At 47.1% G+C, this 25108-nt stretch overlaps 1 protein-coding gene across 1 annotated transcript; it reads right to left on the bottom strand.

Moving 5' to 3' along the window:
* Nucleotides 1-521: 521 nt before the first annotated feature.
* smug1 (single-strand-selective monofunctional uracil-DNA glycosylase 1) lies at nt 522-16412 on the bottom strand. The gene is given in 4 exon segments (XM_073071232.1): nt 522-791; nt 794-1114; nt 15169-15400; nt 16368-16412. Coding segments are annotated over 3 exon segments (750 nt in total). The 5' UTR covers nt 15391-15400; nt 16368-16412; the 3' UTR covers nt 522-584.
* Nucleotides 16413-25108: the final 8696 nt, after the last annotated feature.

The raw sequence follows: 25108 nt of genomic DNA, 5'->3' as shown, positions 1-25108 counted from the left end.
TAGAAGCTTATCATAGAATCAGCCTGGTGTGGCTACAATCAGAGGGGCATTAATGACTCCCAGTCAGAACTGGACGTATTTCTTATAAAATGATCCACTGTTAAAAATCGGCGAGTCTGGACACCAGACACTGATCAGCAGCACCGCAGGAGGTCTTCAGGTCTTGTAGTGGGAGGTGGGGGAAAGGGAGGGGAGGGAGGTAAGAGAGGAGCGGGGGGAGAGAGAGAGAGGGGGGGGAGAGAGGGGGGGAGGGGAGGAGGGAGAGAGAGAGAGGGGGGAGAGAGGGGGGAGGGGAGGAGGGAGAGAGGGGGAGGGGGAGGGAGAGAGGGGGAGGGGGGAGGGAGAGAGGGGGGAGGGGGGAGGGAGAGAGGGGGAGGGGGAGGGAGAGAGGGAGGGGGAGAGAGAGGAGGAGAGAGAGGGGGAGAGAGAGGGGGAGAGAGAGGGGGAGAGAGAGGGGGAGAGAGAGGGGGAGAGAGAGGGGGAGAGAGAGGGGGAGAGAGAGGGGGAGAGAGAGGGGGAGAGAGAGGGGGAGAGAGGGGGGAGAGAGGAGGGGGAGAGAGAGAGAGGGGGGGAGGGAACACCCCTCACCCATCCATCGTGAGTGTGACCACTCCCAGCTCCCGCAGCAGCTCAGTTGCCTCCTTCCCCCAGCCCCGGTTGGCATTGGGGTTGCGTGGTGAGGGATGGGGGATGCCCAGCACCTTCACTCCGTCACCCAGCGCCCGGCGGGCCCGGCCCTCAGCCACTTTACCCACCCCAACCACTGTGGCCACTCCCAATGCCGCCACCCACCCCGCCTCAGCGAGGCCTCGCAGATGACCAACAGCTGCTCCCGAACCTCGCGGGGCAGATCAGCCGGCGTCAGGTTGCGGCCTGCCCCGTCCAGAAAGGCTAGCGGGCATAGGTTGTGGACAAAGCAGCGGGCAAAGAAGGTCGGGGCACCGGCCAAGCCGCACAGCGAGCGGAGCAAGCCCCAAAAGCGGGCGCCGCTTACTTCAGAGCGCCCGCAGGCCCAGCCCAGAACTGGACGTCGCGGGTGCTCTCGCTCCGGGCGGCCGACCGCCCCGCTCACTCCCAGCCAGTCCCGCACAGCTGACACCTCCCCGAATGGCACCTGGGGATTCCCATTCAATCGTCATCCAGATAAGTCCACCAAAATCATGGTTATTCAATGGGGCATGGTTAGGATGGCAGGAAAGGTTATGGAGAGAGGGAGGGGTACAGAGAGAGTTGTGGATTCAGTAATTATCCATATACATCAGAATCAGGATTATTAAATAGGGAGTGGGGGGATTAGAGTAGTGGCAGGAACAAGGGGAGGAGGGGATTGAGTCATGAGAGAGAAAGGGTGCAAGGGGTTACATGGAGGAGGTGATAAATGGAAGGGACAGGAAAGGTAGGGGGGAAGAAGAGAGACAGGGGATCAAGATTATTACATGTCTGCAAACACTACCTCTGTGACACCAACAAAATCAACATTGTTTATAATCACTGACATCTGTCGTGAAATTTGTTGTATGTGGCAGTACAATGCAATGGATAAAATTCCAGTAAATTACAAATTAAATAGTTTAAAAAGGAATAGCAAGGTAATGTTCAAAAAACCAGTCAGCAATCTGATGGTGGAGAGGAAGAAGCTGTCCCTGAATCATTGAGGGCTGGTCTTCAGGCTCCTTCATCTTCTCCCTAAAGTTGGTAAAACAAAGACGGCATGCCCTTGGTGGTGAGGGTCTTTGCCATTACTTAAATTACTTGTAATTGGTTTATTATGGTCACACACACAGGGCCTCCTAGAACACAAGCGGTCTGACAGGTAAGGCAGATGAACCCAGAGCTGAGAGAGATACAGTGGCATGCAAATTTTGGGCACCCCTGGTCAAAGTTTCAGTTACTGTGAATAGCTAAGTAAAAGATGACCTGATTTCCAAAAGGCATAAAGCTAAAGATGGCACATTTCTTTAATATCTTAAGCAAGATTACTTTTACAGTTCTATCTTTTACAGCTTCAAATTAACAAGAAAGGAAAAGGACCCGAAGCAAAAGTTTTGGCACCCTGCATGGTCAGTACTTAGTAACACCCCTCTTTGGCAAGTACAGGCAGTCCCTGGGTTACATACGAGTTCCGTTCCTGAGTCCATCTTTAAGTCGGATTTGTACGTAAGTCGGAACAAGTACATCCGGTATTATTTAGCGTCAGTTAGTCAAATGTTTTTCTTAGTATATAGTACATATTTTACCTTTCTGTGCATATTAAACACTTAAGAAACGTATGTATTCCAATAATTAAACCACTGCGTTGCTTAGTAATAATTGTAGCTTTCATCGGGGCAGGGCCTATCACATGCTCCATTATTCTCACTTTATCCGTTATCCTTTAAAATTGTTCCGATCGTTGACTGACTGTAGCCTAATGCTTTTCCAATGACCGATGGCGTTTCACCTCTTTCCAAACGCTTTATTATTTCCACTTTATTTTCAATCGTGATCGCTTCCCGTTAACGGAACAGAAGTACTGCGGGCGGCGGGTCTCGAGGTCCGCCTGCTCCTAAGGTTCGCTGGGTCCTAAAGCCTGAGACAGGTTAAATAGGACAAGTGGGAGCTGTGCTGGGTTTGGGTATTTGATCCTCCACAATGTTCCACGTGGGAATTTAAACTGGAGGTGGCAGTGTTTTTTTTTCACAAGGTCAAGTTGCAAACTCGACATCAACCCGGCACAGAGTGGTCTGTCACTAATTCAAACTCAGGAACCTCCGTTCTCCAGCCCGGCACTGATCTCACTGCGCCACCAGCTGATCGGAACAGGAGGGACGGGGTCAGGGTAAATCTTACTTAGAAAAAGCAAAATACAAAGTTAAACAACACAGAGTCAACGGCAACGACTTAAAATGGCAGACGGCGTTCTCCTTCCTTGGTTTGTAAGTACGAGTTGTCTGTAAGTCGGACGTTTGTAACTCGGGGACTAACTGTATCACAGCTTGTAAACACTTACTGTAGCCAGCTAAGAGTCTTTCAATTCTTGTTTGGGGGATTTTCGCCCATTCTTCCTTGCAAAAGGCTTCTAGTTCTGTGAGATTCTTGGGCTGTCTTGCATGCACTGCTCTTCTGAGGTCTATCCACAGATTTTCGATGATGTTTAGGTCGGGGGACTGTGAGGGTCATGGCAAAATCTTCAGCTTGCGCCTCTTGAGGTAGTCCATTGTGGGTTTTGAGGTGTGTTTAGGATCATTATCCTGTTGTAGAAGCCATCCTCTTTTCATCTTCAGCTTTTTTACAGATGGTGTGATGTTTGCTTCCAGAATTTGCTGATAATTAATTGAATTCATTCTTCCCTATACCAGTGAAATGTTCCCCGTGCCACTGGCTGCAACACAAGCCCAAAGCATGATCGATCCACCCCCGTGCTTAACAGTTGGAGAGGTGTTCTTTTCATGCAATTCTGCACCCTTTTTTCTCAAAACATACCTTTGTTCATTGCAGCCAAAAAGTTCTATTTTAACTTCATCAGTCCACAGGACTTGATTCCAAAATGCATCAGGCTTGTTTAGATGTTCCTTTGCAAACTTCTGATGCTGAATTTTGTGGTGAGGATGCAGGAAAGATTTTCTTCTGATGAGTCTTCCATGAAGGTCATACTTGTGCAGGTGTCGCTGCACAGTAGAACAGTGTACCACCACTCCAGAGTCTGCTAAATCTTCCTGAAGGTCTTTTGCAGTCAAACAGGGGTTTTGATTTACCTTTCTAGCAATCCTACGAGCAGTTCTCTTGGTCTTCCAGACCTCCACCGTTCCTGTCAACTGCCATTTCTTAATTACATTACAAACTGAGGAAACGGCTACCTGAAAATGCTTTGTTATCTTCTTATAGCCCTCTTCTGCTTTTCGGGCATCATTTATTTTAATTTTCAGAGTGCTAGGCAGCTGCTTAGAGGAGCCCATGGCTGCTGATTGTTGGGACAAGGTTTGAGGAGTCAGGGTATTTATAAAGCTTTGAAACTTGCATCACCTGGCCTTTCCTAATGACAATTGTGAACAAGCCACAGCCCTAACAAGCTACCGGTAATTAAGGTCTGAGACCTTGGTAAAAGTTATCTGAGAGCTCAAATCTCTTGAGGTGCCCAAACTTTGCATGGTGCTCCTTTCCTTTTTTCCCCCCACTCTAAAATTGTACAAAACAAAAATAATACATTAATCTTGCTTAAAATGTTGAAAAGAATGTTTCATCTTTAACTTTATGACTTTTGGAGATCAGTTCATCTTCTACTCACTTAACTATTCACAGTAACAGAAATTTTGACCAGGGGTGCCCAAATTTTTGCATGCCACTGTACACGGGAGTGGGGGTGGTACACCCACACATAAACACGGCTAAAGAGAGGGACAGGACTGTTAACTGAGTGCTCTGGGGTGCTGGTGCTTTAAGCAGGATAGAGGCGGGGGAAAGAGGCAGGGAGCTGTGTTTTTGATTAAGGGGAATATCACAGCAGTTGTCAAACTAAATGGCTTGGTTCTGTCTGAATGATGATACGTACCGAGGCACAGTGAAAAACTTGTCTTGCACTGTCCATACAGATCAGATCATTACACAGTGTATTGAGGTAGAACAAGCTACAATAACAGAATGTAGAATAAAGCATAACAGTTACACAGAAAGTGCAGCTTACTTGCACCTGTGCATACATGGACTTGTGCACAAAATAAACTTCACTCAAGATTCATCACATCAGTACATCGAGGGAAAAGAGGTGGAGCTGAGAAATAAGGTGGCGATGGTCACTTTGTTGCGGTTGTACTATAAGCCCCCTAACAGTCAACAGGAGTTAGAGGAACAAATATGCAGGAGATAGTGGGGCCCTGTAACAAATAATAGGGTTGTCATTGTAGGGGCTTTTAACTTTCCTAACATGGACTGAGATGGGGATGGATTTTATTAAATGCATTCAGGAAATTTTCCTTAGACAACGTACAGACAGCCCTACTATGATTCACAGAGCAACAAGCCTTTTAGCTCAACTAGTCCATGCCGACCACAGTGCCCACCCAGCTAGTCCCCAATTTCCTGTGATCAGCCAATATCCCTCCAAACCCCTCTACTCCGTGTATCTGTCCAAGCACTTCTCAGATGATACTATTGTATCTGTCTCAACCATTTCTTCTGACAATTCATTCCAAGACTCAGCACCCAGTGTAAAAAAAATGCCTTTTAAAATCTTTCCCTTCTCACCTTAAACCTATGCTCTCTAGTTTTGGAATCCTCTACCCTGGGAAGAGACTGTTCGTATTTATGTCAACTGCTCTGCCCGTGACTGGTAGAAACCGCAGAGAGTTGAGGACACAACTCAGTACATCAGAGAAACCAGCCTCCCCTCCATGGACTCTGTCTACACTTCTCACTGTCTCAGTGAAACAGACAAAGTCCACCCCCCCCCCCCCCCCCACTCAGGACATTCTCTTGTTCCCTCCTCCCACTGGGCAGAAGATACAAAAACCTGAAAGCACAATCCACTAGGCTCAAGGACAGCTTCAACCCCACTGTTATCAGACTATTGAATGGTCCTCTAGTACAATAAGATGGACTCTTGACCTCACAATCTACCTCATCATGGCCCTCGCACCTTATTGTCTGCCTACATTGCACTTTCTCTGTAACTGTGACACTTTATTCTGCATTCTGTTATTGTTTTACCTTGTTCTACCTCAATGCACTGTGTGATGATCTGATCTGAATGGAAGACAAGATTTTCACTGTATCTTGGTACGTGACAATAATAAACCATTTCTAATCTTATCTGTTGCTCTCATTATTGTAATCACTCCTATTCTCCTACATTCCAGAGAATAAAGACCTAGCCTGGCCAACCCCTCTGTATAACTCAGGCTCTCTGGCGTTAGTCAGAGATGGACTTACTGAAGTGAGATGTCCCCTTTCCAGTTAGGCTTCATGGGTAAGCTGAAAATTAAGAAGTGTATAATCACATTGTTGGCATCGTACTGCAGGCCTCCTCAGTTTTATTTCATCCATATGCCTATCTTAGAGTCACTTGAATGCCCTGAATGTATCAGTCTCAATTACCACACCTGGCAGAACATTCCACACATCCACCACTCTGTGTAAAGATCCTACTACTGACATCCCCCTGTACTTTCCTCCACTTACCTTAAATGGAGGTCCTCTAGCACTGGCCATTGCTGCCCTGGCTGTTAACTCTATCTATGCCTTTCATAATCTTTCCTCTCTAATTCAGGCAGCATCATGGTAATCTCCTCTGCACTGTCTCTAAAGTTTCCACATCCTTCCTTTAATGAGGTGACCAGAGCTAATACTCCAGGTGTGGTCTAACCAGTTTTATAGAGCTGTGATATTACCTCGCGACTCTTGAACTCAATCTCTCAACTAATACGCCACATGCCTTAACAACTCTATCAACTTGCGCTGCATATTTAAAGGACGTAGACCCCAAGATTCCTCTGTTCTTCTGCATTGCTAAGAATCCTGCCATTAACCCTGTATTCTGCCTTTAAGCTCAGTATTCTTAAGTGAATCACTTCATACTTTTCCAGGTTGAACTCCATCTGCCACTTCTCAGCCCAGCTCTGCATCCTGTCAATGCCCCGGTGTAACCTAAGATAGATAGATAGATAGATACTTTATTCATCCCCATGGGGAAATTCAACATTTTACACTTTACAACTTTACAACATTTTACAACCTTCTACACTATCCACAACTCCACCAACCTACATGTCATCTGCAAACTTACTAACCCACACTTCTACTTCCTTATTCAAGTCATTTATGAAGAGCAGAGGTTCCAAAACAGATCCCTGCACAACACTACTTGGTCATCAATCTCCAAGCAGAATGCACTCCATCTACAACCACCTTCTGCCTTCTGTGGACAAGCCAATTCTGAATCTACACAGCAAGGTCTCCTTGGATCCCATGACTTATGTCTTTCTGAATGAACATGGGGAACCTTATCAAACACCTTACTAAAATCCATATCCACTGCTTTTCATCAATTTGTTTTGTCACTTCCTTGAAAAACTTGACCAGGCTTATGAGACATGACCTTTCCCTCATGCAGTCTATCACTAATCAAACTATGCTTCTCCAAATGTTCGTAAATCCTATCTCTGAGAATCCTCTCCATTAGTTTTTCCATCACTAACGTAAGACTAATTGGTTTATAATTCCCAGGGTTATCCCTATTACCTTTTTTTTTGAACAATGGAACAACATTTACCATCCTCCAAAGTACTCCTGTGACAAAGATCATCATCAATGACCCAGCAATCTCTGCTCTCACTTCCCATTGTAGCCCAAGGTATATCTCATCTGGCCCTGGGGACTTAACTATCTTCCATGTTTTGCGAAAGTTCCAATCCTGCTCCTTTCTTAACCTCAACAAGTTCCAGCATATTAGCCAGTTCTATGTTGATCTCACATTTGTCAAGGTCCATCTCACTGGTGAAACCTGAAGCAAAGTATACATGAAGGACCTTCCCTAACACCTCCAGGCACGTTTCCTCTTCTATCCCTGATCTGTTCTTCCCTCACTCTGGCCATCCTCCTGTTCTTCATACATGTAGAACGCCTTGGTGTTTTCCTGAATCCTACTCACCAAGGCCTCCTCATGCTCCCTTCGAGCTCTCAAGTTCATTCTTCAGCTTCTTCCTGGCTACCTTGTTATTCTCTAGAGCCCTCTCTGATCTTTGCTTCCTAAACCTTAAGTAAGCTTCTTTCTTCCTCTTGACTAGATGTTCCATGTCACTTTTCAACCATGGTTCCTTCACCTTACCATCCTCTCCCTGCCTCAATGAGACAAACCCATCCAGAACCATGTGCAACTACTCCCTAAACAACCTCCACATTTCCTTGTGCATTTCATTGAGAACATCTGTTCCCAGTTTACACTCCCACATTCCTGACTTACACCATTGTAAATGACCCTCCCCCAATTAAATATGTTCTCATACCAAATGCTCCTATCCCTGCCCAAGGCTGTGGTAAAGTTCAGGGAGTTGTGTCACTGTCTCTGAAATTATTACCCACTGAGAGATCTGACACCTGACCAGACACCAGATCCAGAATGGCCTCTCCTATAATCACCTGTCCATATATTGCGTCAGGAATGGAGCAAATTCTGCCCCATCTGAACCTTTTGCACTAAGGATGTGCCAATCAATATTAGGGAGGTTGAAGTCCCCCATGACAACAACCCTGTACTTTTGCACGTCAAAATCTGCCTCCCTATCTGCTCCTCAGTATCTCTGTTGCTATTGGGATGTCTATGGAATACTCCCAACAGAGTGATTGTTCCTTCCTGTTCCTGCCCACACTGACTTTATTCCCCTCATCCCTGCTCTCCCTCCCACCCTCACCTCTCTCTTACCCTGTCTCTACCCTCCTCTTTCCCCCTCACCTTCCCCAGCCTCCCTCCCATACTCACCTCTTTCACTCTCCTCTCCCTCAATTTTCCCACCCCACCATTTCCCCTCTCCCTTTTCCCCCACTCTCTTTCCCTCCTTCATTCCCCCCCCCCCAACTTTCTCCTCTCCCTGCTCTTTCTCCCTTCTCCCTCTCTCAGTGTTGTCCATTCTCGCAGGAAAACCAGAAGCCCATGAGCTAAACACGAGATACTGCAGAGACAACAGAGGGATAAGACCATAACATACAGGTCATTTGGCCCATTGAATCTGCTCCACAATTCCATTATAACTTTTGATGTCTTTACTAATCGAGAATCAACCTCGTCTTTAAATATAACCAATGACTTGGCCTCCGCAGCTGTCTTTGGCAAGAACTAGAGGGCGTAAGTTTACAGACTGGGGAAAGATTTAATAGGGCTCTGAGGGGCAATATTTTTGTACACAAAGGGCGGTCAGTATATGTTACAAGCTGCCAGAGGAAGTGGTTGAGGCAGGTACATTAACAACATTTAAAAGGCATGTGGACAGGTACATGGATAGGGAAGGTTTAGAGGAATATGGGACAAACACAGACAAATGGGACTGGCTTGGATGGCAACCTTGAGTGGCATGGACCAAATCATTTCACACCAGTGCATTGGATAGTACAAGTCAAAACAACAGAATGAAGAATGAAATGTTAGAATTACAGAGAAAGTGCAGTCCACGTAGACAGTAAGGTGCAAGGGCCACAGCAAGTAGATTCTGAGATCAAGAGTCGTAGAAACTCTTGCAGTTATACAGGACCCTGGTCAGACCCCACTTGGAGTACTGTACTCAATTCTGGTAGTCTCACTACAGGAAGGATGTGGAAACCATAGAAAGAGTGCAGAGGAGATTTACAAGGATGTTGCCTGGATTGGGGAGCATGCCTTATGAAAATAGGTTGAGTGAACTCGGCCTTTTCTCCTTGGAGCGACGGGGGATGAGAGGTGACCTGATAGAGGTGTATAAGGTGATGAGAAGCATTAACCATGTGGATAGTCAGAGGCTTTTTCCCAGGGCTGAAATGGCTAGCACGAGAGGACACAGTTTTAAGGTGCTGGGGAGTAGGTACAGAGGAGATGTCAGGGGTAAGTTTTTTTACTCAGAGAGTGGTGAGTGCGTGGAATGGGCTGCCGGCAACAGTGGTGGAGGCAGATACGATAGGGTCTTTTAAGAGACTTTTGGATAGGTACATGGAGCTTAGAAAAATAGAGGGTTATAGGTAAGCCTAGTAATTTCTAAGGTAGGGACATGTTCGGCACAACTTTGTGGGCCGAAGGACCTGTATTGTAAACTTACAGCACAATACAGGCCCTTCGGCCCACAAAGCTGTGCCAAACATGTCATTCTCATCGTACTAGCAGACCATTTAATAGTTTTTTTAAACAACTGGGTAGAAACTGTCCTTGAGCCGGGTGGCACGTACTTTCAGGCTTTTGTATCTTCTGCCCAAGGGAAGCGATAAGAGAGAATGTCTGAGGTGGGTGGGATCTTTGATTATGGTGGCTGTTTTAGTGAGGTGGTGGGAAATATAGAGAGTCCATGGAAGGGAGGCTGGTTTCTATGATGTGCTGAGCTGTGTCCACAATTCTGTACTTCTGCCTGAATATGACACTTTATTTTACAATTTGTTATTGTTTTCCCTTTGTACCAGGGCAGACTTTGGGCCCCCTATCTAAGGAGGGCTGTGCTGTCCCTGGAGATGGCCCTGAGTAGGTTCACCAGAATGATCCTGGGAATGGAAAGCTTAATGTATGAGGAGTGTTTGATGTCTCTGGGCCTGTACTCACTGGAGTTCAGAAGGATCGGGGAGAGGGGGAATCCAATTGAAACTTCCCGGATATTGAAAGGCATAGACAAAATGGATGTGGGAGGATGCCTCCATCAGTAGGAGAGCCCAAGATCTGAGAGTAGCCAAGGAAGAATTTTGCAGAGACCAGAGGGTGATGAATCTGAGATTCATTGACATGGAGGGCAGTGGAATCCAAGTGACTGGGTGTGCTTAAGGCAGAGATGTATGGGTTCTTGATTGGTGAAGGGGTTAAGGTTATGGGAAGAATGGGTTGAGAGAGAGAAAAAAAAGATCAGCCATGATTGGATAGGGACCAGGCTTGATGGGACAAATGGCCTGATTCAGCTCCTGTACCTTGTGGATACATTCAGAGCATCACAGCACAGTAGGCCCTTCAGCCCATCTAGGTCATACTGGCCCTAGACATGGTTTTCTGCCATCTGGACCATATCCCTCCTATTCATGTACCTATGCAATCTTTCCTTAAATATTGCTTCCACTTTAGCTGGCAGCTTGTTCCACTCTCACACCACCCTCTGAGTGAAGAATTTCCCTCTCAGATTTCCCTTATATATTTTACCTTTCACCCTAAACCTATGACCTCTACTTCAAATTTCAAAGTAAATTTTATTATCAAAGTACATATAGGTCCCATATACAAATCCTGAGATCTGTTTTCTTGTGGACATACTCAATGAATCTATAGAATATCTATAGTAGAATCAATGAAAGACCACCCTACTAAGGCATTCAACCAGTGTGCAAAAGACAACAAACTGTGCAAATACAAAAAGAAACAATAATCAGCAATACAAAAATAAGCAATAAATATCGAGAACACGAGATGAAGAGTCCTTGAAAGTGAGTCCATAGGTTGTGAGAACATTTCAATGACGGGACAAGTGTAGCTATCCCCTTTTGTTCAAGAGCCTGATGGTTGAGTGGTAATAACTGTTCCTGAAACTAGTGGCGTGATCCCTGCTTTCCTACGACAGCATTTCATGTAGATGTGCTCAGCGGTGGGGAGGGCTTTACCCGTGACAGACTGGGCCATATTTACTATTTTTTGTAGGATTTTTCATTCAAGGGCATTGGTGCTTCCATACCAGGCTGTGATGCAGCCAGTCAATGTACTCTCCACCGCACACCTATAGAAGTTCGTCAAAATTTTAGATTTTATGCCAAATCTCTGCAAACGCCTAAAGAATTAGAGGTACTGCTACACTTTCTTCATTATTGCATCATTTCATGCCGTACCCAGGAAAGGTCCTCCAAAATAATAATAACACCTGGGAATTTAAAGTTGCTGACCCTCTACTCTGATCCTCCGATGAGGAGTGGCTCATGGACCTCTGGTTTCCTCCTCCTGAAGTCAATAGTCAGCTCTTTGGTCTTACTGACATTGAGCAAGAGGTTGCTGTTATGACACAACTCAGCCAGATTTTCAATCTCTCTTTCCTATACGCTGATTTGTCACCACCTCTGATTCGGCCAACAATGATGTGGTCAACAAAATTAAATATGGCATTGGAGGGTTAGAGCGGGGGTGAAGCACACAGAATGCGGTGCAATTGTGCTGATGGTGATGTTGCCAGTCCAAACTGACTGGGGTCTGCAAGTGAAGAAATCCAGGATCCAATTGCACAACATGGTATTGAGGCCAAGATCTTGAAGCTTACTGATTAGTTTTGAGGGGATGATGGTGTTGAATGCTGAGCTGTAGTCAATAAAGAACATCTGCTGTGTGCACCTTTGGGTTGAGAACTCCAGTCTCACCCAGCCTGAGGGGAAAAAAACCTGCATACGTTCACCCTATTCACCTTAATTTTGTACATCTCTTATCAAATCTCCCCTCATTCTCCTACGCTCCAGGGAATAAAGTCCTAATCTATTCAACCTTTCCTAATAACTCAGGTCCTCAAGTCCCGGCAACATCCTTGTAAATCTTCTCTGCACTCTTTCAAGCTTACTCAGATCTTTCTTATAGGTAAGTGACCAGAACTACACACAATACTCCAAATTTGACCTCACTGAAATATTATACAACTTCAACATAAAATTCCAATTCCTGTACTCAGTACTTTGATTTATGAAGTGTGCCAAAAGCTCTCTTTACAACCCTATCTACTTTTGACACCACTTTCAAAGAATTACAGATCTATATTCACAGATCCCCCGTTCTACCACACTTCTCAGTGCCCTACCATTCACTGTGTAAATTCTACGCTGGTTTGCCCTGCCGCAGTCTAACACCTCACAATTGTCTGCATTAAATTCCATCTGCCATTTTCCAGCCTGGTCCAGTTCCCTCTGCAAGCCATGATAGCCCTCCTCGCCATCCACCACACCCTGAGTCTTGGCGTCATCCACAAAATCTGCTGATCCAGTTAACCACTTTATCATCCAGATCATTGACATAGATGTCCAACAACGGACCCAGCACTGATCCCCGCAGCACACAACCAGTCACAGGCCTCCAGTCAGAGAGACAACCATCTACTACCACTCTCTGGCTTCTCCCACAAAGTCAATGTTGAATCCTAATTACTGATTCACCTTGAATGCTGAGCAACTGAATCTTCCTGATCAGCCTCCCATGTGGGAATTTGTTAAGGCCTTGCTAAACTCCCTGTAGACAACATCCACTGCCTTTCCTGGCAACCTGCTCGAAAAACACTACAAAATTGGTTAGAAATGGCCTACCACACACAAAACCATTTTGTCTATCCCTAATCAAACTGTCTATCCAAATACTTTATATGCAGAACAAAGAGCACTACAGCACAGCACAGGCCCTTCAGCCCACAATGCTGTGGTGACCTTTTAACCTACTCCAAGATCAATCTAGCCCTTCCTTCCCACAAAACCCTCCATTTTTCTTTCATCCATGTGCCTAAGAGTCTCTTAAATGTTCCTAATGTATCTGCCTCCACCACCACCCTTGACAGGACGTTCCACCCACTCACCGCTCTGGAAAGAAAAACAACTAACTCTGGCATCTTTCTCTATACTTTCCCTCATCACCTTAAAAGTATGTCCTCTCATATTAGCCAATGCTGCTATGGGAAAAAGGCACTGGCTGTTCATTCGATCTATGCCTCTTGTCATGTTATATACCTTTATCAAGTCCTCCTTGGTTCCATGGAGAAAACCCCAAGCTCACTCAAATTTTCCTCACAAGTTATGCTCTCCAATCCAGGCAGCAAATCTCCTCTGCACCCTCTATAAAGCTTCCACATCCTTTCTATAATGAAGAGTCCAGAACTGAACATGATACTCCAAGTATAAGGAATATCGTGTACATCAGAATACCTTCCAGTAAATCTGGTGTCAGGATCGCCAGCCTATAATTTACCGGCTTCTTCAGAGAGCCTTTCTTAAACAACTAAACAACATTAGACATGCTACCTTGCAATTAATTTTCTTGCAGACATTTACAGGAAAATAAAGAAATACAGTAGAATTTATGAAAAACTATTCACAAAGACTGACAAACAACCAAACTACAAAAAACAAACTGTGCAAATAAAAAAAATCCAATATTAAGAACGAGTTGTAAAGAATCTTTAAAAATGAGTCTGAAGGTTGTGGGATCAGTTCAGTGTTGAGGTGATGAAGATGTCCGTGCCGGTTCAGGAGTTTGATGGGTGAACGGTAATAACTGTTCCTGAACCTGGTGGTGTGGGACCTCCTTCCTGATGGCAGCAGCAAGAAGATGGCCTGAATGGTGGGGATCCTTGATGAACAGCATGCAAGCAAGTTTTTCTTTGTACTTCGGTACATGTGAAAATATATATTATTTTTTATGATTTTATATTTAAATATTTTATACATTATGTTTTAAACTGGGGGCGTCATATATTTTACATAATCAGATGGCGATGAGAAGGCAAACAGGATTGAGATAGGTCAGCTGATGGTGTGGAGTCACAACAACCTTGCTCTCTATATCAGGAACTGATTGTGGACTTCAGAAAGGGGAAGTCAGGAGAACACAGACCCGTTCCCATTGAGGGATCAGCAGTGGAAAGGGCAAGCAGTTTCAAATTCCTGAGCATCAAAATTGCAGAGGATCTATCCTGGGCCCAACAGATTGGTAAAAATCACAAAGAAGGCACACCAATAGCTTTACTTCATTAGAAGATTGGGTATCTATTTCTACAGATGTATGATGACTGGTTGCATCACCGTCTGGTGTGGAGTCTCCAGTGCAGAGGATCACAAGAGGCTGCAGAGGGTTGTAGACCCAGTCAGCTCCATCACAGGCACAACCCTCCCCAACATCGAGGACATCCTCAAGAGACGGTGGCTTAAGGCAGCATCATCACTGAGGACCCTCACCACCCAGGATATGCCCTCTTTTCACGACTACCATCAGGGAGGAGGAACAGGAGCCTGAAGACACACACAATCAATGATTTAGGAACAGCTTTTTCCCTCCGCCATCAGATTTATGAACGGTTCATGAACACTACCTCACTATTCCTCTTTTGCACTTTTTGTTGATTGTGATGTATGACTTGCACTGTACTGCTGTCACAAAACAAATTTCATAACACATCAGTGATAATAAACCTGATTCTGATATATTATGCAATTACATATGACATTAATAAAGCAATCGAAGTTCAATCCCTTCGCTGTCTGCAAGGAATTTGTAATGTTCTCCCCGTTACCACATGGATTTCCTCCCACATTTCAAAGACATGCAGTGGGCATGCTACGTTGGTACCAGAAACACAGTGACACTTGTGGGATCTAACCCCAGCACATCCTGTGACTGTTGGTCATTGACATAGTGGCACGTTTCACTGGTTGTTTCAATGTACATGTGACAATCTATCAAATTAAGTGGTGTCAAAACAACATCTATTTTAAACTTTGTAAGTGCACACAGGATGACGGCAACAATCCGGTACTCACCCCTGTCTGAGCCATGCCGAAAGGTCCAGGGTTCATCCCCAGGAAGAGGATCTCCTTGGGCGAGCTGCAGTACTTTTGCACATAGCACCGATGAGGCTCCCAGGCATACTCGAGAGGGTTGTACACATAGGACACTGGCGGAGGGAACTTCACCTCCTTTAGCTGGGCACACAGCTCGAGCTCCAGGCTTAGAAACTCAGCTGCCAGTCCCTCCCCCTCCATCCCCTACGCCCTGGAGGGAGGAGGAGATGACAGCAAGGTGAGGTGGTCACAGCACCCAAGGCCTTCCCTCATCCCAGAGTCACTCACTACAGAAACAGATCCTTCAGCCCAATTGCTCCATGCCAACATAGATCCCCATCTGAGCTGATCTCATTTTCAGTGCTTGGCCTGTTATATAAAAATGAATTTCCTATTCATGTACCTGTTAAATGTTATTAATGTCCCTGTCTCAACCACTTCCTCTAGCAGCTTGTTCCATACATAGACCAGCTTCTAGGTGAAAAAAGATGTCCCTAAGGTTCCTATTAAATCTCTCCCCTTAAACCTGTGCTCTCTAGTTCTGGATTTCCCAACCTGGGGGTAAGACTATGTGCATTCACCCTAACCATGTCCCTCATGGGTTTATACACTTCTGTAAGGTCACCCCTCAGCCTCCGACACTCCAAAGAATGAAGTCCCAACCTCTCTCCATAACTTAACACCTCATCTTTTTAAATCTCCTCTACACTCTTTCCAGCTTAAAGGCATTTTTCCTATTGCAGGATTTCAAAATAAATGTACACAGTCCTCCAGTGCGGCCTAGCAAATGTCTTGTGCAGATGTAACATGTCCGTCCGCCCATGACTCCAAATTGAGGGTTCCAATTGTATCACTTTAGTTAGACTGCCCTTCGCTCACCATACCCCCCCCCCCAGCTCTGCAGAACAGGGACCACCCTGCCTGTTGATGCCCTAACCAAGGTAGCTTCCCCCTCACTGTCTCCAGTTAAGTGTCTGCACCTCAAGATCTTGTCCATCACCCCTTATCCTCTTTCCAAATTCCCCACTCAAATCCTCCCCGCCTTGTCCCCTCTCGCCCTCTTCCCTTCCCCCCCCCCTTTACCACGCCACTCCCCAGCCACCCCAACTCCCTCTACCCCTCTTTCCCACTCTCCCGCCCGCCTCCTCCGTCCGTCCATCCAGAAGCAACAGACCCACCGGAAGCACACATACACAACCCTCCCGGTGCATACAGAACGCAGACTCACCTCGGAGCGAACCAGATTCGGCGGCGTCAGCTGAAGGAAGTGGGGGGGAGGTTGGAAGCTGGGCAAATTCGCGCAAGCGCAATGGACCAGCGGCCGCCTGCTAGAGCGCCACCAGCGGCTGGAAGGGGCAGCAGCATATTGATTGAGCAATAGGTGATCCAGCGTTAAGATGGTGGGCCAGAAAGTGCTGTTTCCATGGCGTGTGACCTTACCGAGCAATTGAGTCAAAGAGTTGTGCAGCACGGATAGATGCCCTTCTGGTCTATGCTGACTAAGATGCCCATCCAATTTAGTCTTATTAGTTCACAAACATGAGAGAATTTGCAGATGCTGGAAATCCAAGCAACACACACAAAATGCTGGAGGAACTCAGCAGGCCAGGCAGCAAAATGGATCGATCCCTCTACCTTTCCTATCATGCACCTGTCCAAGTGTCGTTAATGTACCTGCCTCAGCCACTCCCTCTGGCAGCTCATTCCATCCATGATTCTTAAAGAAAGAGGACATTTGGGATGTCCTGGAACGGAAAGCCTCGTCCTTGGAGCAGATGCAGTGGAGACGGAGGAACTGGGAATAGGGAATAGAATCTTTGCATTTGGCAGAGTGGGAAGAGGTATAATCAAGGTAGTTATGAGAGTCAGTGGGTTTATAGAAGATGTCAGTGGACAATCTATCTCCAGAGCTGGAGACCGAGAGATCGAGAAAGGGGAGAGAAGTGTCCGAGATGGACCAAGTGAATTTGAGGGCTGGGTGAAAGTTAGAGGCAAAGTCGATGAAATTGACGAGCTCAGCATGGGTGCAGGAATCAGCACCAATGTAGTCATCAATGTATCGAAGGAAAAGTTGGGGAGCAGTACCAGTATAGATTTGGAGCATAGACTGTTCCACATAACCCATGAAGAGTAGCTACACCCTTGGTCTGAAGAAAGTGGGAAGAGCCGAAAGAGAAGTTATTAAGTGTGAGTACGAGTTCCGCCAACCGGAGGAGTGTGATGGTGGTGGTGGGGAACTGGTGAGGTCTATTGTCCAGAAAGTAGCGGAGAGCTTTGAGGCCTTATTGATGGGGAATTGAAGTGTATAAGGATTGGACACCCATGGTGAAAATGAAGCGGTCGGGACCGGGGAACTGGAAGTTATTGAAGAGGTGGAGGGCATGGGATGTATCCCAGATGTAGGTGGGGAGGGACTGAACTATGGGTGACAAAATGGAGTCCAGATAGGCAGACACAAGTTCGGTGGGGCAGGAGCAGGCCGAATCTATGGGTTTACCGGGACAGTCAGGCTTGTGGATCTTGGGGAGGAGGTAAAACCGAGCAGTGCGGAGTGTGTGAATTATGAGTTTTTTGGCTGAGGATGGAAGGTCTCCGGAGTTGATAAGGGCGGTGATGGTACGGGAGACAGTGGATTGATGTTTTTTGGTGGGGTCCTGTTCCAGGGGTAAGTAAGAGGAGGTGTCAGAGAGCTGCCGTTTGGCCTCAGAGAGGTAGAGGTCCGTCTGCCAGACTACTACGGCACCACGTGTTGCTTTGACCCCAGCATCTGCGGAGTATTTTGTGGTTACTCTGTGTGAAAAGGTTGCCTCATAAGTTCCTATTCAGCCTCTCTCCTCTCGCCTTAAAACTGCGGCCTCTGGAGAAGATCTGTGTGCATTCACCCCATCCACATCCCTCATGAGAGGACATATTCATCTCCTCAACCATGACGACACTCTCAGCACAGGACATAGAACAGTATAGCATAGGAACTGGACGTTTGCTGAATTAAATAATTCCCTCTCTTCACAATGTTCTTTGCTCATTCACTCGTCTAAACATCCTCTATTGTATCTGGGCAGCACATTCCATGCGTGCACCCACCACTCTCTGTGTAACTAAAACCTTGCCCCGCACATCTCCTTTGAACTTTCTCCCTCTTGCCTTAAATGCACGCCCTCTGGCGTTAGACATTTCCACCCTGGGAAAAAAGATATGGGCGATCTACTTTGTCTATGCCTCTCACAGTCTTATAAACGTCTATCAGATCTCCCCTCAGCCTCTGCTGCTCCAGAGAAAACAACCCAAGTTTGTCCAGCCTCTCCTTATAGCTCGTGCTCTCCAATCCAGGCAGCATCCTGGTGAATCTCCTCTGCTCCCTCTCCAAAGCCTCCACACCCTTCCTGTAATGGGGTGACCAGAAATGTACTCAAGGTTTATACAGTTGCAACACAGGTGTCACAAGGCAGAATGTGCGAACAGTGCACACACACACACTCACAGACACACACACACTCACACACACAGACACACACACTCACACACTCACAGACAGACACACACACACACTCACACACTCACAGACACACAGAGTTAAGGTGCCTAAGACTTTTGCACACAGCACTGTATTTGTCAGCAGAGAGCGAGTTTGTAAATCTGGCGGGGGCAAAGGATATTGGGAATGGCGAGGGTGGAGCGCCGTGGGAGGGGGTGTGGGGCAGGTGGCAGAGAAGGAGTGCCAGGAGTCTGATGAGATTTCCTCTCATTCTCCCAAACCCCAGAGAAGACAGGACCTCGTCCAGTCGATCTCTCCCCACAAGATACTACCTCCGTCCTAGGAACGGGTCTGGTGGGACTCCTCTGTGCCAGGTCCATCCTTGCTCAGGGAGGGAGAGCGGTTCCCAAACACAGTACTCTGGGTGCCAAAGGCTCTGGACATCACTTGTACAAAAGTCCAAGTGGTCAAGTCACACACACACACACACACACACACACACACACACACTCTCTCTCACACACACACATACAAAAACAGACACACACTTATACATATACACACACAAACAGACACATACACACACTCAGAGACACAGACACACTCACACAAGAACACATACACACACATAGACACATACAGAAACGCACACACATGTGCACACACACAGACATACACACACTCACTCACATACACACACACATATAAACACACACATAAACACACATCACACGTATACATACACAAACACAGAAACACATGCCCACGCACACAAGCCCACATACGGATGAACACACTCACTCATATGCACACATACACACACACAAATGCACGCACATGCACATACATACTCACACACACACACACACTCGTACACATACACACATAGTTGCACACATACAGACACACACAGGCATGCTCATATGCACACACACATATACATGTACACACACACAGTCGCACACTTACACACTCAGATACATGCACACATATACAGGCACACACTGATGCACATATACACACACATACATACACACACAAACTCACACACACAGAGACACACACATGCACACATACAAAAGTGTACACACAGACATACACACACCACACAGAAACACACTTATATATCACATATATACAAACCCCATTTCCAGAAAAGTTGGGATATTTTCCAAAATGCAATAAAAACAAAAATCTGTGATATGTTAATTCACGTGAACCTTTATTTAACTGACAAAAGTACAAAGAAAAGATTTTCAATAGTTTTACTGACCAACTTAATTGTATTTTGTAAATATACACACATTTAGAATTTGATGGCTGCAACACACTCAACAAAAGTTGGGACAGAGGCATGTTTACCATTGTGTTACATCACCTTTCCTTTTAATAACACTTTTTAATTGTTTTGGAACTGAGGATACTAATTGTAGTAGATTTGCAATTGGAAATGTTGTCCATTCTTGTTTGATATAAGACTTCAGCTGCTCAACAGTCCGTGGTCTCTGTTGTCTGATTCTCCTCTTCATGATGCGTCATACATTTTCAACAGGAGATAGATCTGGACTGGCAGCAGGCCAGTCAAGCACACGCACTCTGTGTCGACAAAGCCACACTGTTGTAGCCCGTGCAGAATGTGGTCTGGCATTGTCCTGCTGAAATAAGCATGGACGTCCTGGGAAGAGACGTCACCTTGATGGCAACATATGTCTCTCTAAAATCCTAATATACGCCTTAGAGTCAATGGTACCTTCACATTCATGCAACTCACCCATGCCGTGGGCACTGATGCACCCCCATACCATCACAGATGCTGGCTTTTGCACCTTTCGCTGATAACAATCAGGATGGTCGTTTTTATCTTTGGCACGGAGAACTCGACGCCCGTTTTTTCCAAAAACTAGCTGAAATGTGGACTCATCGACCACAGCACACGGCTCCACAGTCTTTCGGACCATCTGAGATGAGCTCGGGCCCAGAGAACTCGCCGGCGTTTCTGCATAGAGTTGATGTATGGCTTCCTCCTTGCGTAATACAGTTTCAAGTTGCATTTCAGGATGCAGCGACAGACTGAGATGTCTCTGAATTCTCTGAATCTTTTCACAATATTATGTACTGTAGATGTTGAAAGATCTAAATTCTCTCCAATCTTGCATTGGGAAATGTTCCTTTTGAACTGACTAACAATTCTCTCACGAATTTTGGCACAAAGGGGTGAGCCACGACCCATCCTTGCTTGCAAAGACTGAGCCTTTGATGGACGCTACTTTTATACCCAGTCATGATACCTCACCTGCTACCAATTAGCCTGCTTAATGTGGAGTCTTCCAAACCGGTGTAACTTGAATATTCTGTACACTTTTCAAACTTATTTTAACTCTGTCCCAACTTTTGTTGAGTGTGTTGCAGCCATCAAATTCTAAATTTGTGTATATTTACAAGATACAATTAAGTTGGTCAGTAAAACTATTGAAACTTTGTACTTTTGTCATTTAAATAAAGGTTCACGTGAATTAACACATCACAGATTTTTGTTTTTATTGCATTTTGGAAAATATCCCAACTTTTCTGGAAATGGGGTTTGTACATTCACACCATCTCTCTCACGCACAGGTCATACATTTTCTCACACACGCCCATGTTTACATGCACACACAGACACATGTAATCTCACAAACGGACACACACACTCACACACAGAAGCAAACACACATACAGATACACACAAACATACCCCTACACAGTCACACACACACATACAGACAGAGAGAGGGGGAGGGGGTAGATAGAGGGTGAGGGGAGGGGGGAGTAGAGAGAGGGAGAGTTTGGACAGAGAGGAGGGAGCAAGAGAGGGTGGAGAGACAAATGGGAGTAGAGAGTGAGGGAAGGGAGAGAGGGTGGAGTGTGAGGGGGTAAGAGCGAGGAGGGAGAGAGTGTGTGGAGAGAGAGTGGGAGAGAGACGAGGGAGAGAGAATGGATGGAGAGAGTAAGGGTGGAGAGAGGTGGGGGAGACGGAGGGGGAGAGAGGGGAAAGAGTTGGGAGAGATGGAGTGGAGAGAGTGCAAGGGCTGGAGGGAGAGAGGGAGGAGAGAAAGAGGTCACACAGGAGATGGAAAGAATGAGGAGGGAAAGCAATGGTGGAGAGAGTGAGGGTGGAAGGGGAGAGGGAGAGAGAGGGGAGGAAGGGAGGAGAGAGGGGGAGAGAGAAGGAAGATGGGTGGAGAGAGAGAAGCCAGATAGAGAGGGGGAGAGAAGGGGGCAAGAGAGGGGACTGAGAGGGGGTAGTGAGTGGGGAGAGAGGGAGAGAGAGAAATAGAAGAGAGGGGTGAGGCAAAGAGGGGAGATAGAGAGGGGGATAGACAAGGGCGTGAGACAAGGTGGAGACAGGAGGGGTAGACAGAGGGGGTGGGAGAGAGGGAGGTGAGAGCAAGGGGGAAAGGGGGTACAGAGAGGATGTGAGAGAGAGAGAAAGGGGGAGAGAGGAGAGAAACATGGGGTGAGAGGTGGGAGAAAGGGGGGACAGAGGGAAAGGGTAGTGAGAGTGGCAGAGGGTGAGAGAGTGGGTAGAAGGGCGGAGAGAGGGGTAGAGTGGCGAATAGAGAGAGAGTGTGGTTATGGTCAGGGGTAGTGAGAGGGGGAGGGGGTTGAAAGAGCACGTAGGGGAGAGAGGGGAGAGAGAGGGGGTTTGGAGTGAGAGAATGAGAGAGATGGTAGAGGGATGGGTGGGGGGAGAGGGGTGGAGGGAGAGAGAGGGGGTTGGACAGAGAGGGTGGAGCATGAGGTGTAGAGAAAGAGAGTTGGAGAGAGGGAAGAGAGAGTGGGAGAGGGTGAGAGAGTGAGGGATAGGTGGAGAAAGAAAGAGGGGTGGAGAGAGTGGAGATTGAGAGGGGAGAGTGTTGGGAAAGGGAGGGGGAGAAAAAGAGGGGCATAGAGACTGGGTAGAGAGAGGGGGGAGACAAAGGGGGTGTGAGAGGGGAGAGAGAAGAGAGGGAGAAGGGAGAAAAAGAGGAGGAGAGTGAGAGGGGAAGAGAAGGGGATCAAGAGAGAGAGTAGAGAGATAGGGGCAGGATAGGGGGGAGAGAGGGAGGGGAGAGAGGGTGTCGAGAGAGAGGATGAGGGAAAGAGGGAGTGTGGGAAAGAGAGGGGTTACAAAGAAGAGAGTCGGGGCAAGAGAGAGATCGGAGCAAGGTAGGAAGGGGAAACGGATGGGGTAGAATGACAGGGGGAAAGGAAATTGAGAGAGGGGAGGGGGAAGAGGATGTAAAGGGGGGTAGAGAACAGGGATTGGAGAACAGAGTGGGGAGGGGAGAGAGAAGGGGAGTTGGGGAGAGAGGCAGGGGTAGAGGTAGGGGAAAGAGGGTGCAGAAAGAGGGCAGTGAGGGTGGTAGAGTGTGGGGGAGAGGGGTATAGTGGAAAAGAGTGGTGGACAGAAAGGGAGAGGAGTGAGGAGAGAGAAGGGGAGAAAGTGAGGGGGGAGAGATGGGGGAGATATTAGGGGAGAGAGTGAGAAATAGAGTGAAAGAGAGGGAGAGAGATTGAGAGAGGAGGGAGAGTGAGGGGAGAGAAAGAGGAGGGAGAGTGAGGGAGAGAAAGAGGGAGAGGGGGTAGAGAGGGGCAAGAGAGGGGAGTGGGATAGAGAGAGGTAAAGGGAGGGGTGGGAAAGTGGGCAAGGAAGACAGAGAGAGGAAGGGAGATAGAGGGGAAGGGAGAGAGAGAGGAGATGAGAGAGTGGGGAGAGAGAAGGGGGAGTGGGGGACAGTGCAGTGAAAGAGAGAGGGGGAGTTATGGGGCAGAGAAGAAGAGAGAGGAGGAGAGAGAGATGGCAGAGACAAAGAGTGGGACAGAGAGAGGATCAGAGAGAAAAGGAGTGAGATGGGGGGAGAGAATGGAGTGAGAGCAGAAGAGAGAGGGATGGAGACAAAAGAGGGAGGAGTGATGGGGAGAGAGGGGAAGAGAAAAGGGACAAGTGAGGGAGAGAGAGAGGTTGGAGAGAGGGCAGAGTGGGGAAAGAGAGGGAAGGAGAGTGTGAGGGGGAGAGGATGAGAGGCAGAGAGAGGTGACAGAGAGAGAAGGAGGATGGAGAGAGAGGAGGGAGAGAGGTCGGATGAGTGGGAAGAAAGGGAGGGTAGAGAAAGAGGGGAGAGATAGAGGGGTGGCAGGAAGAGAGGGAGAGAGAGGTGGGAGCTGAGCAGGGTGGCAGAGAGAGGGGGAGGGAGAATGGAGAGAGGGGGTGCTGAGCGGGAGAGATGAGTGGGTGAGAGAGGGGTTGGGGATAGAGAGAGGTGGGGAGAGGGATGAAAGAGTGAGACCGGGGTAGAGAAGGGGGAGAGAGTGAGAGAGAATTAGACAGAGAGACAGACAGAATAATTGAAAGAGACAGAGAAAGAGAGAGAGAGACTGAGAGACGGGGAGAGGTGTGGAGAGAGAGGGGGGAAAGAGGGGATGAGAGAGGGATGGAGGGGGTTGAGAGAGAGAGGAAGGGAGGGGTGGGAGAGAGTGGGTGGGGAAAAAAAGATGGGACATACTGAGTATGATAGAGAGATGTTGTTGCCAGTCCAGACTGACAAGTGAGGAAATTGAGAATCCAATTGCACAAGTAGGTATTGAGGCCCAGGTCTTGAAGCTTACTGATCAGATCTGAGGGGATGATGGTACTGAAAGTTGAGCTGTAGTCGATAAAGAGCATCCTGATGTATGCATCTTTTCTGTCCAGATGTTCCAGGGTTGAGTGAAGAGCCAATGAGATGGCATCTGTTGTGGACCTATTGCCCTGGTAGGCAAATTGGAGCAGATCCAAGTTGCTTCTCTGGCAGGAGTTGATATGTTTCATCACCAACCTCTGAAAACACTTCATCACTGTGGATGACTGGATGATAGTTATTGAGGCAGCTCACCAGGTTCCTCTTGGGCACCGGTGTAATTGAAGCCTGCTTGAAGCAGGTGGGTACCACAGTCTGCAGAAGCGAGAGGTTAAAGATCTCAGTGAACACTCTAGGCAGGTGATCAGAACAGGTCTTTAGTTCTTGGCCAGGTACCCCGACGGGCTGGATGCTTTCGGTGGGTCACCCTCCTGAAGGCTGCCTACACATTGGCTTCAGATACTGAGATCAAAGGATCATTGGGAGATTGAGGGTTCATGACGGTTCCTCCATGTTCTGACAGTCAAAGTGAGTGTAGAAGACTCATCTGGAAGTGAAGCCCTGCTGTCACTTGATCTAACTTTGGAATTTAGGGTATTGAAGGGCGACCTGACGGAGGTATGTAGACCATGAGGGACATAGACAGTGCAGTGACAATAGACAGTAGGTGCAGGAGTAGGCCATTTGGCCCTTCTAGCCAGCACCGCCATTCACTGTGATCATGGCTGATCATACACAATCAGTACCCCGTTCCTGCCCTTTCCCCATATCCCTTGACCCCGCTATCTATAAGAGCTCTATCTAA

This window comes from Hemitrygon akajei, chromosome 18 (assembly GCF_048418815.1).
Source record: "Hemitrygon akajei chromosome 18, sHemAka1.3, whole genome shotgun sequence".
Lineage (NCBI taxonomy): Eukaryota > Metazoa > Chordata > Chondrichthyes > Myliobatiformes > Dasyatidae > Hemitrygon > Hemitrygon akajei.
Note: the sequence above shows the minus strand (reverse complement) of the source record. Positions and strands in the feature narration are given on the sequence as shown.